The sequence below is a fragment of the Pygoscelis adeliae genome, unplaced genomic scaffold, assembly GCF_000699105.1.
Source record: "Pygoscelis adeliae isolate BGI_AS28 unplaced genomic scaffold, ASM69910v1 Scaffold84, whole genome shotgun sequence".
Classification (NCBI taxonomy): Eukaryota; Metazoa; Chordata; class Aves; order Sphenisciformes; family Spheniscidae; genus Pygoscelis; species Pygoscelis adeliae.
In genome coordinates, this window is record NW_008824754.1 from 1,136,673 (window position 1) to 1,149,507 (window position 12,835).

The 12,835-nt window shown below is 36.2% G+C and overlaps 1 protein-coding gene across 2 annotated transcripts in view; it reads right to left on the reverse strand.

Moving 5' to 3' along the window:
• Positions 1-12,835, reverse strand: part of DLG2 (discs, large homolog 2 (Drosophila)) — a 671,422-nt gene that overhangs the window by 233,054 nt on the left and 425,533 nt on the right. For both annotated transcript variants that reach the window (XM_009323461.1, XM_009323460.1), the window contains one exon: positions 6,404-6,472. In XM_009323461.1, coding sequence (XP_009321736.1) covers positions 6,404-6,472 — 69 coding nt within the window. The remainder of the gene's footprint in view (positions 1-6,403; positions 6,473-12,835) is intronic.

Below are 12,835 nucleotides of genomic sequence, written 5' to 3' on the forward strand. Positions count from 1 at the left end.
AGAGAGGAAGACTCACTATAATACAGCCAGTAGCAAAGGAGCAAATTAAGTGCTGCAATCCACACAAATTTACAGACTCAGAAATCAACGGGAGAATCAATTTGGATGGACTTGGTTACTTGCTTCAGGGAATGCATCAGATCAGATTCTGTAAAGCACATTATAAATTGCAGGCCTGATGTAAGAGCAAAGTGTTATTAAGTTAATATTTGAAACCGATAAGTAGTAACAAATCAGAGTGAGTAAAGCTTTGACACTTAAGAAAATTTCTCCTGCCATAAAAATGCGATTAACAAAAAAAAAACCAAAAAAGTGAGGCATTTTTCCTCCTGAACAATTTTTTTTTGGTTCACATTTCTTTTATTTGTTCATTATCTTGAAAATAGCTAAGTGTTTTGTATTTGCTACGTTTGTACTGAATATTTGTTTTGATCAGTTTACTCTCTTACCATAAGAAAATGATAAGACAAAAAAAATTGAGTATCCCTATCATCCTTCTATAGACTGTGAATCCATAGTAATTATAGATTTAATTTAAGAGATTAAAAACTGGACTGATAAATGAAGGGGAAGAGCTTTCTGAAAACAAGTAAGTTTTATAGTAACTAGCTGAAAGAAAATCAATTTTTAATTTGCTTATTTTGTGCTGCTGGCTACACTAAAGAATACAGTCAGTTTTAGTGTTCATCTCACACTGACACAGCTCTGTCTTTCTGTTTCTTTTACACCATCTATAAAATTGGGTCGTTGAAATGATTTTGTGTTTGTTGGAACATCTACAGAAATATTAAGCACATTGGGTGCTTTCAAATATCAGACCCTAGAGAATTCTTCAGTTATATACGATCAATGAGGTATCCCAAATCTGCAGGGACTTAGAAATAGGGCTTTGATCTTGCCCTGGCTGCAGGTTTTTTGTTGGTTTGGTGGTTTTTTTTTTTTTTTCAAAAACGCTGTTTGCATCTCAAAGGATATTGAAATCATACATCCATTCATGTATGTGCTGATTTGGTGTTACAGTAACACACACCATAGAAAGCCCAGAAGACTATTTATTTATCTTACTGCTTGCATTAGGGTAGCACCCAGTCTCCAACTAAGGCCCCAGACCCTCTGTGCAGAGCACTACACCCATATAATGCAACAAAAAACATTCAAGCTACTTAAAGTAGCAAATAGCAGGAAGGAAAATTGAAGTAGAGAGAAAGTGTATTACTTGGTTAAAGTCACACATTAGTAGTACATCAGGGGGGAAAAAAACCCCAAATCTAAGGGATCAAAGCACCCTTCTCTTGAGCAGCATGGTGTCTGGCTTCTGACAATTCACTGTGTGAGCACTGGGCTATGCCTGCTTAGGGTCAGTTGGCTAATGGAGCCATTTCTTTTTCAGTACAATACTTCTAGTTTTCCTCTCATGCTTCAAACAATTCTTATAAATAACTGCATGTTTATTTCAGACAGCCAAGGGACAGTCATACTGGAAGGACCTAAAAAAGGTCATTCAAATAGATTGAGCATTCTTCACAGCATTTAACACAGGAAGCTAGGCTGGACAGAGAATGTGCCGGTGTGTATGGTGTTTTAAAATCTGATTAATCACACAAGAGATAATTTGGAATCTTAAGCGGCTGAAGGCCTGGAATATGCACACACACCTTTTTAAAAGACTTTGAAGTTCAGGCAAAACCAAACTTACTCGGCTTATGTAAATTTTCTTTTATACTTTCTACAACTCTGCTTCACAATTTAAAGAAAAATCTATCTGTAGTGGTCTCATCCATTGTTTTATTGCAATATCACCTCTGTAGCATCTTGGCTATTACTTTCCCCCTTCTTATTCCCCTCTTAGGCTTGGCAAAAACTTTCCATCACGATGTGAAATAGCACTACCCCTTGCCTTCCTCCCCAGCCCTCCCTCTGATCTACCTTTCTTGTACGGTTTCCAAAACACCACGACCTGGCAGTGGTAGGGAGCTGGCAGACCTTCCTTTCTCCTTCCTTTCTCCAGTCCCCAGCCCTTTACCATCTCAGAGCCTAGGAGAGGCTGAATACATCAGTGTTACCCATCAGTGTTGCACCTGACCCAGTGGGGTCTGATCCCTGATTTGTGACTTTAATTATTATTATCTTGATTTCAACTATGATTGAAAAAAACAAAACCAATAACCTTCCTCTTACCTATTGCTGTCACACTGAGCATCACAGTCCAGAGGGGTAACTTTGCCTTCTTAAATGAGACAATGTTTTGGTCACGTGCAGAGCATTCATTTTCATGACGTATAATTGATTAGTGAGTTATTATTTTATTTTACTAAATGTTGATATACTAACAACTAAGCATTCGGCCTTTAACGAGATGTTCATTTATCATATCACATAGCAAAATATAATTTTGCTTACTACAGTTACCCATTCTGCTTGAAACAAGTATTTTATCTGTTTATTTGACTATGGTTTCCTTGGCATTTCTTGTTGATTGAATGTTGGCATTGACTGTAGAAGCAATGCTTTATCCTAACTTTAATACTGACTACATTTTTAACACATTTATTCTGCAAACATCATGTCTAACTTGTCGCAAACTTTGAAGTATATTTAATATGAGGGGACCTACTGGGAGCCAGGCTTCAACCTGACTGATGCATGCATGAGTGCACTGGCTTATACATGTGCAACTTTATTTGTTTTGTGGGAACCCCTCTGGACTTTAACAGCCTTTCATTTTGTCTTTTGTAGAGAAATTAAAGCCTGCACACTAGGCAATGTTTTCTGCTTACAGCTAGCAAGATGGAATTAGCATACAGGAATAATCTCTTATTTGAAAAGTGAAACTGGTCTATATTTTTACCATGACACCTGACATTTACTTTAAATGCACAGGAGTACATCTCCTAGATTTGGGAAATCTCACTGATTTCTAGGGGGACAATGTAGGACATCTAATATCCTCTTTAACTTTGAAAGGGAGATGATTATTCCAGTGTGCTTATTCATTTATATTTTGTCTCACATAAGCACTTGTCTCTCTTCCCTGATCAGAGGTGCGTTAAATGCATGCTAATAATCAAAATAAATCCTGAAAACTGCATCTCTGTTCCACCTGCTATACCCAACACAGGCAACTCCATACCAGAAAAGGTTGCTTTGCATCCTGCTTTTAAAAACTATTGGTTCCATATTGGAACCACTTTTCTATAAACTACTACTTACAGCATTTGATGACTCTATTTACCATGAATGCTCCAGCTTTTCAGTTTGTAAACAAAACTAGATGAGGTGGAAATGGTGATAGGCAACTGCATGGCACTGTCAGGAGACAGGAGGTATTCAAAGGCTAAGAGAATACCTAAAAATAGCAGTGCCTCTAAGCCATGTTGTGAAATATCAATACACGGTGGGTTAGTAGCAAGCATCCAGAATTACTTTATATAAGACATTTTTGAAACACAAAGCAGTCTGTGATATCTGTCCTGTTCAGAATAAAAATTCTTACCCTTAGTCATGGTTCAAATGCTGTTTATTTTTGTATAAATATTTATAGATATTTGAGATAGTCACGTTGATAAATTCATTTAAAATTTCAATCAAAACAGTCTAGATCAAATATGTTGAAATCCCAGTTTCTAAGCAGCTCAGCAGAAGAGATGACTGGTAGCATGTAAAATACAATTTAGTCTGAATGTCAACGGCAGAGAGAACAGCTATCATACACCACTAACATTACAGCTTCGTGCGCTAGTACAGTAGGATTTCCAAATAACAGGTTTTAGTTTTCATCCAATATTTTTCCTGTTTTGAATACTCACAGTTAAAATTGTTCATTCAAACCATTTCAAAAAACTCAAACCAACAACATTTTCAAATTCAAATGTTATAGTTTTCTTGTTTTTAAACCATGCAAATAAACCAGTAGGGAAGTTACTAATTAGATCACACTAATGATGACATCAAACACCTGTGAAGTTCATGCTTTTATACATGTAATAAATCTCTTCACCTCATGTACAGTTATTACACTGTGAAGAAGATATGGCTTGAATATAAGGAAAAATAATCTTTAAAGACATCTTTATTTTTTTCACCTTGCTACTCATTTTTTTGCTGTACGTGAAGTCCACAAAAGCTCTCCCTAAAAAAAAAATAAATTGTTTTTCTGTATGAATCCCTTACCTTGATGAAAAAACTACTAAAGTTTTTTAAAAATCTATTCTAGCCAGCTCAATTATCACATATTCAACAGGGTGGAAAGGAATAAATGCCAGCGAATGCAATTTCCCCTGTATTTCTTTAACCCTCCCATATTTCATTTCTCCTTCACAGGACCCAGCAATTATATTACTTCAGTGACTACGCAGTCGGTCACACAGAGCCAGCATGCAGGCCACAAATCTAAGTGCGTGCTAGGGATGCCTTGCAGGTAAAGCAGCTATTTACAAAATGCATCTCAAAAGCAATATGAGTCACCTAAATACAGGGCTCTACTGATGGAAACCCAGTTCCTAAAAGAGAAAAATAACTTTGTTTTGACCTCAAATTGTATTAGCTATAAACATACTTAGCAGCATGGACTTCACAAAAACATTAGAATAAATCGAGCTTTAACATAATGAAATATTTAGGGCTGAGCTGATTACTTATTTTTGCTCAGCGGTCTAACAGGCTAACAGTCCCACTTTCCTATGTGAAATGAAATATGACTCAGTGTAAGTTGATTAGTAATAATTACAAGCCAGATATTCTTCTACCTCCTGAACAGCAGGAGACCTGTAATATCAATTGCAGATTTCCTGCGCTCTAATGATTCATACACAATATATGCAAGCTGTCTGCGTGGCCAGTACAGATTCTGCAATTTATCTCAAAATTCACGTAGACAGATTGATTTCCAAATTTCAATAGGAGTTTAAACCTGTAGGATATCTCCTGAATTATGGAGTCCAGTAGACCAAGTCAAAGACATCATAATAGAATTACTTTCCTTAAATCTCAAATTAGCAGATTCTTTTTTTTTCTTTTTCCTTTTTTTTCCCCCCTCCAGTCGCCATTTTAATTGATAAACTTGTTCTTGAAGCTAAGTTTTATTTCAAACATCAATTTATTCATGAGTTGATTTGAGGAAAAGACAGGGGAATTTATTATGACTCTTTCTGTTCATTAGAGAGAAAGAGAGAGATAAAGAAATAAAATCCAAAATGAGGGTGTTAAAGCACCGAGACATGTTGCCCAGAACTTGTGCAATCTCCACAATTGGTGATAGTCACAGCTTCACTGGACAAGACCCGGAGGAACCTGATCTAACTTGAAATTAGCCCTGTTTTGAGCAGGAAGGTTAGATGATCAGGGCTTCATGTATCGAATTACCTTCCGGATGACAGCCCTTAAGCCATACGCACCTTTCCTGTAGCAATATCATTATTCAGTCTTGTTTTCAATGAATAATTACTATAGTTGTCCTACACGTTTAAAAAAAACAACTTAAAATCTTAGATCTTGATAAGAAAGAAAAATTGAGACTTGTGAGAAAAATAGGAGTGGATTATTTCACATATCTACCATTTTATTTTCTGACTGCACCACAATAAGGTTGTAACATAAAACGAAATACAACAAGATAACGTCTTTCCTTTGTGGAAACTTTGGATTCTCATTTTTATCACAAGAAGGAAAAGCTTTGAAATAGGACCTGAAAGCAGCCAATGACAAGTTATTACTCATGCCTACAAAATATTTCAAACAGTTCCACATTTCTGAGGGAGGGGAGAAACAAATCTAACATTTTTTGTAAACTAAGGCAGTCAGTGCAACCAAAATCTGTGTTTGTTAAATATCAGCTTTTCTAATATCATAAAGATGCAAAAATATTAACTGTGGTTGTGAATTATTCATATTTTACCCAATTATTTCTGTTTAAATGGAGTCAGCTAAGTACTCAGAGGTATACCTCTACAATTAACGCATTAATATACAGAGGTATACACAGGACAGGATGATTATTCTCTATCAGTACTTCTTCATCCTTAGTTTGGGACACTGCTTTGTCAAAAAGAACTCATGCATACATTAAGAAAATAGAGTAAGACTTCACTGGGTATTTCTATGATTAGTGGGAACCATTTTACAGCTAACACATGTAAATATTAACACGAGTCAAGTGAGATGAATTGAAGAGATTGTAGTTAAGGTATCTCCACGACGGATATTCTCATCTCCATGAAAACCAAGCCTTTCAGTTTAAGTATCTAATAAATACTTTGAAAGTATTTATTTCTGCATTTCACAAATTTAAACACTGCGGTATGCAAAACCACTTCTAGTTAACAGCTATGTGTATGTGGGTAGTTCAGTGTCTGGCTTAGTGGCATCTGAGAGCTCTACAGGCAGCTTCAACAGAGAATCATCTTACCCTTCCACAGAAATGGTCCGCTGCAAGCTCACTGTGGGTGGACGCGTTGCAGTGCTGTGCTGGGAATGACTGTATGACCAAGGAAGAATAAAGAAAAGCATTTGTTAAAGAAATACAAGTTTCTCTTATTCTTACTGTCTCTAGCAGTTTAGCTAACGCCAAAATAGAAATAGCAATCAGATAGTTTTACACGTCTAAAGCATTTTGACTTCAGTGATGCTCATGTCTTCAAAAAAGGGCTCAACCCTACAATCTCTCTTGTTTAAAATCAGGTTTCATTCTTCCTTAAGAGCAGGCAATGAAGAGAATAATTCCCCCTTATCTTTCTTATTCTTTTAAAAAAATATATACATACACACAGTTCAGTGACTTAACTTAGATGCTAATTGTTCTGCTAAATATACTAATCCTAAAACACAAAGTTAATTTCAGAGCAGAAGGTAAAACAGTAAATGATAATGTTATCAATCTAATTCTCAGTGTTTTGAGTTTTTCCACATGAAATTATATCAATCTAAGACACAACATTTAGAAAAAAACATGATATTTTCTAAGCAAAACACAGACTCTGTGAAAGAAAAATCTTTTTGATTGAAAATCCTGAGGTCTAATGGCTTCTCTCATATGTGTTGTCATGCTTGAGGAACATAGTTAATATATTACATAAACCAAATAAATTACACAGTATATGTTAACTTCAGCATTGTACTATCGTATAATAGTATTGTACCATTACTATTCACGTAAATATAAATGGATAACAACACAGCATCAGTCAAAGGCAGTTCTGTGATAATAAATTGCATTCCTTATCCAAGACAATGTGTTTAAAAAGTAAGAAGAAAAAGCAGAAGCATCTGGGTGTATCCTCTGATTAATTTTAATGGCTACATCACATAGTGAGGCCCAGTATTAATAATGCAAAGTACAAATTAAAAATAAAACTTTGTCAGTTTTATATCACTGATTCTACTAACTGCAGATTTTGTCTTGCTTTCAAGCTTTTTGTACAACTCAAGCAGTTTGTTCAGAAGAAGCACACCTTATTTTCATTAAAACCTGAGACATTCAACATTAGTGAGCAACACATCTATTTTACATGCATTTTGTCTCGTAGCATAGCCAATACTGTCTGTCTAACAGAAGAGATATGATTTTTCTGTGTAGCACATAGAGCTGTGACACACGATATCATGCCACAGGACAAACAAAAGACCTGCTACCTGCTGGTATTCCCTGTTGCGACCATTGTGCTCTTGTGTCATGTTAGTAAACTGCTGTACTCATCCTTGTTCTGAGTATTTCAGAAAGTTTGTGGGAAAGTACATTCCCCATATAAGAAGAACTACAGAGTTTTTTATCTGTTTTATAGCAAGACATAGGATGTACAGGAGTATCATGAGCCCCTGGCATCATGGTGTGAATAGAATAGTTGAGTTGGACAAACATTGCAGAATAATATTTTAGGAATATTGGTTAAAATTTCACATTATGTTTTCATCTTGCAAATGACTTAGGATGTGTATTTTTAAACTACCTACTTTTTTAGGTTTTATCAATTTTTAAAAATTTAAAGTTTAGGTTGTGGCTTGTCTTCTGTCCCTCTCCCTCTACAGAGCTGGAAGGGAACATACATCCTTATGTTCCTGTACTGGCTTCCCATGCAAAATTAATAAGGAAGGGAAGAGCCTCTCCCCTGAATTTCCCCCCCTGTATACATGTGACAGAAATGGCACAGCAGAGCTATAACACCTCCGTCTTTTCCCTGTGCAGCTTGACTCTCAGAAACTTTATTCCCTGTACTTGCCTCAAGAGATGCAAAAATACGGCTGGTACAAGAAACAATAACCCAGCAGAGAGAAGGAACAATGATCTATGTCACGGCCCTCTAAATCACACTGTATGTCAAGGCCTGTTTCTAAGAGAAGGATGGCAGAGCTGTGCCTGAGCTACGCTGCCGATGCCAAACCCACAATGGAGACTTTAAACAAGCAGCTCATATTCTTGCAACAGATGTTACATATTTTGTGGGGAAAAAATCTATTAACAAGGCATGGCAAGTTAGCAAGTGAAGGTTTCATGCAGGAATTGGGTTTATTTCACAAATGCTGTGTGGTGTTCTGTTTTTCAAAGGAATGTCATAGGAAAGGGAAGCTGAGGAATGACAGCTGATATGGCACTTTGTCTTAAAACATTTAAGTCACCTCTTGCTGTTTCAAGATCCCCTCCTTACTAAAGCCATGGCATACTGTTACGACCAGAGCCACAATATCTACACCCAACAACAACTAGCCAAACTGGCTTGAATTCTGAAAGCTTTGTTTCTTTTCCCAAAAATTATTTTAGCATTTACCTATTTTTATTACAGCAAACATTTATATAACTCTGACCAGCTTCACAATGAGCAAAATTATAAGAGTGTTAAAGGTAGGACTTTCAGCTACTAAGTACTAAAACCAAATAATTTCCCATTTATCTACAGAATTAGCAACTGAAGACGGTCACAAAAACATATTGAATATTAAGCTCTTGGGATGTGACTGTGTTTGGATGTTGCAAATGAAAAAATGGGCTACATTCACCAAAGTAATTTACAGAACAGTGAATTATTGCTCCTGCATCGGAAGATTCAAAATGGGGAAAGGGACCAGTCTGATCACTGTCATAGACTCTCAGTCCCCACAGCGATGCTGCATTTTAGTGATGAATTCAACTATCTTTGAGGTTTGATACTTAACCCAGGCTACTTTGTGCAAAACCTCAAGGTTATAACCTCTCTATTTCTAAAAATTTTACATAGTGGATGAATAAAGACTAAGAATTTTGTCACCATACTATTCATAATGGCTTTTACAGAATTAGCTTTATAAATCTCTGTCTGACATCACACACTTCTTTAACATGGAACAAATCACCTTTCTGAACATAAAGCTACCTAGATCTAAAGCTGGTATTGGCTGCACTCTCATAAATTTATTACTGGGTTTCACTATTCACGTATGTTAAAAAAAATTGGACATCTTTTTATAAATGCAAATTCTTAATGTTTAAAACATAGGATTTCTATTTAGAAAGGTTGGTGAAAATGCTATTCATGAACTTTGTAAGGAAAAACATTGTTGAAACACAAAATTGAAATGAGAGCAAACAGCATTTCCAGAAGTGATTAGGAGCACCAGGTTCCTTGATTTTGGGTGTCCAGTCTAAAACACTTCCAAAATCCTGCTTTGCCAAGAAAGGATATTCATCCCTTCCAGAAAATCAGAGGTGTAACATCTCAGCAGAAGGGCAAGGTACCCAGAACTCACTAATCACTCTCAGCCACTTGAGAATTTGTGCCGTGCCACCACATCTGCTTGGTAGTTACCCTCACACAGTATTGTTATGGCTGGGGCAAGAAGCATCAAATCAACCAAAGTATTATCCAGACAGGCTGGAAAACAAAGAATATTCAGAGGAAAGAGCAGATTCTTGGGAAAACAAAACACGTTTCAATGATGGAATGAAAAAAAAAGGCTAGGATGGCAACGTTATTTTCTATTATATCAGATGCTCTATTAAGTATTGCACGCCCATAACAAGTATGAATTAAAGCAGTGATTTCAATTCAGTATTCTCCTGAAATTACCAAACTACTCCAGCACTAGATGTCATCGGTATCCCTCACTGGAATGACTACCTCGTTATGCAAAGCTGTGCAAGGAACCTTATACCTCACTCCTTCCGAGCAAGGGGCTCAGCTATTGACAATATTCCACTCATTAGAAACCCTTTTCCAATCCTAGGTATTTGTGACATAGAGTTCAAATGAGTCCTTGGCTTTTTTCATGACAATAATTCATAACTGGTGATATGAAAACTCATTTTTTGTACATAATTATAAAAATCAAGTTTGATGATCAGTACAAGCTTATGCCTTCTAAGGTATCACCATGAATACAATGACAGCTAAAAATCAAAAATGCAGTTTAATCACTGTTTGACACAAGTGGCTATCCAATTGGAGACAGAAATAACAGTCTGATATCATTCCTAACTGATTTATTTAAAAGATAAAGCTCCTGGTGGCTTCTGTCAAAGTGGTGGAACCAGCAGAAAGAAGCTGTTTCCATCACATGCTTAATACACTTATGCATGTGTCATGTCTTTTGTAGCAAAAAAGGAAATAAAACCTCTGGGTTACTGCCACCAACATTTTCTATGATGAATGCCTAAACAGAGACACTTACATCCCTACTGAGATATGTAGGTAAGTAGCATATTTTTACACTCACAGATCTAAGTATTCAAAGTTAGACATTTAGGCTTATAAAAATGTTACCTTTTCCCTGAAATGATACAGAATGAATGTCTCAATATTTTTAATAATATAAAGTAATAATATTTCAATATACTACTTAATACTGCAGCCATACAAGATGGATTTTCCCTGAAGAAATGAATCCCACATCCTGTAAAATACCATTTTTAACTTAATTCCATTTAATTTTAGTTCAAGACAAGGGGAATATACTATTCTTGTAAGACAATTCATATGAGTGAAGGAACAAAGAATGAGATTCTAAGTGAATAAGGGGCAAAATAAGGAGCAAAGGATCCAACTTCTCTTTTCTAATGGGTTTAAGTTGTTTTTTTTTGTTTTAAACCTGTTTCTTAGTCAAGGCCTGCTATTTCATATCTTTGTAAAATACTAAAAATAGAGCAGCGTAGTGTCAACATATTTTTTAATGATTATCACGAAAATAACAACATCAGTAAGTATCATAGTAACAAGAAGAGAACTAGCCAGTCTCCTTAGTTTTAATTCTGTTCTAGCCCTTCAAAGGATATTTTGAAGGCAATTCTGCTGTGTGGGTGATGCTGAATCTGGAGGCAGCATCATAAACCCTTCTTTCCCTGTAGGGACCAAATGAACTACCACCTTCCCTTCATGAATGACACTTTCACTAATACACAATATCCCAGTGAAACCCCTACGTGGGATGAAACAATCATATTAGGGAAACATTTATTGTGTTTTAAACTTTTATAATGCAAATTAAGGACAAACCAGCATTAAGGGATCAGACTGCATGACACTCAAATCAGAGTTCATCCCAAAGCCTGCCTATTGCATTGAGGGTGGAAGAAAGAAGGTTGTTACAGTCTAAAATTTTTCCTGGTCTCTTTTGCTTGTATAAAAACAATACATGTTATCTTTACACAGAGAGTACTAGAAAAGTCATCAGCTTTCCTCTCCCAACCCACCTCCTCCCGACAAAGAACAGTTGTCCTCTATTTGCTACAGCCTTGATTTAGGAAACCTTTTGTTTTCATATATCTTTGTTTTGACAAGTCAAAACTGACAACATAAAAGTTGTTATTTGCTTCCTAAATCCATTGACCTGCATCTTCTCATAAAGAAGTAGTGATGCAGCTAGTGGCACAGGCTTTGGAGCAACATTCTTGAGGTCCCAATTCTGAAAGTGCCACACAGAAGAAAAATATACAAGCTGGATTTGTCTATCAATACATTCTGTACAGAAAAAAAAAAGCAAACCAAAAAACTAACAAAAAGAGAAAACTAGTGCTCCAAATTATTCTTTGTTATTCACAGTACTAAAAGAAAAAAGATTGATAAATACAATGTTGAAAAAGTTCCACTGGAGAACAGTGAAGGGAACGCTAACGCTGTTTGGTTTTATGATGTATTCTCAGCATGTTGTTTCTTATGTCAAGGATTGGAGGTAGCAGTGCAGTTGTTTATAAAGCTTCTAAGCCTTTGCTTTGATGAATGTTAAGAGTTTAAGAAGGCAACATGCTTTAATTCCATTAATGTGGAGTTTTAATTCAGTTCAGTGAAGTGAAACCAGCTTTTCCTGATGCTGCTGACAGCTAAACTTCTAACTTAAATGAGTTTTTGCTCTCCTGTGGGATTAATTAGAAGTCCAGAGAGTGCTTTTTTGGTATTAATTTTATCTCAGCTACAGACAACTTGATAATATCCAGTACGGACAGTTACTGACCCATATTAGAAGTGTCAAACTAACCAGACAGTCTCCCATCAGAGGTAAATAGGAAACTTCAGAGAATAGGACATTCAACCCTGCTACTTTTGATCACCCTTAGGCAACAAAGCTGCACATGAGATCTAACGCTGTTTTCATGCACAGGCACATGCAGTGAGGATTTTTGGACTGACTTAGCAACCATAATTCATTTTTTAAAATGGCATCTGTACATATATTCTACAAATAGTATTGCGAGGCTAAATACCTACCCAATGGAAAACAGAAAAGAAACAAAATGAAGGATTAGGCTGTCACTCTGACTACAAATATGTAGAACAAGGACGACACTACCTCTCTGCTCAGGTTCTCTGTAGTAATTTCACTTGCACAAGTAAAGTCAACAAGGTTGCTGACCTCTCCTTCCCCCCCCCTTCCCCCCCCT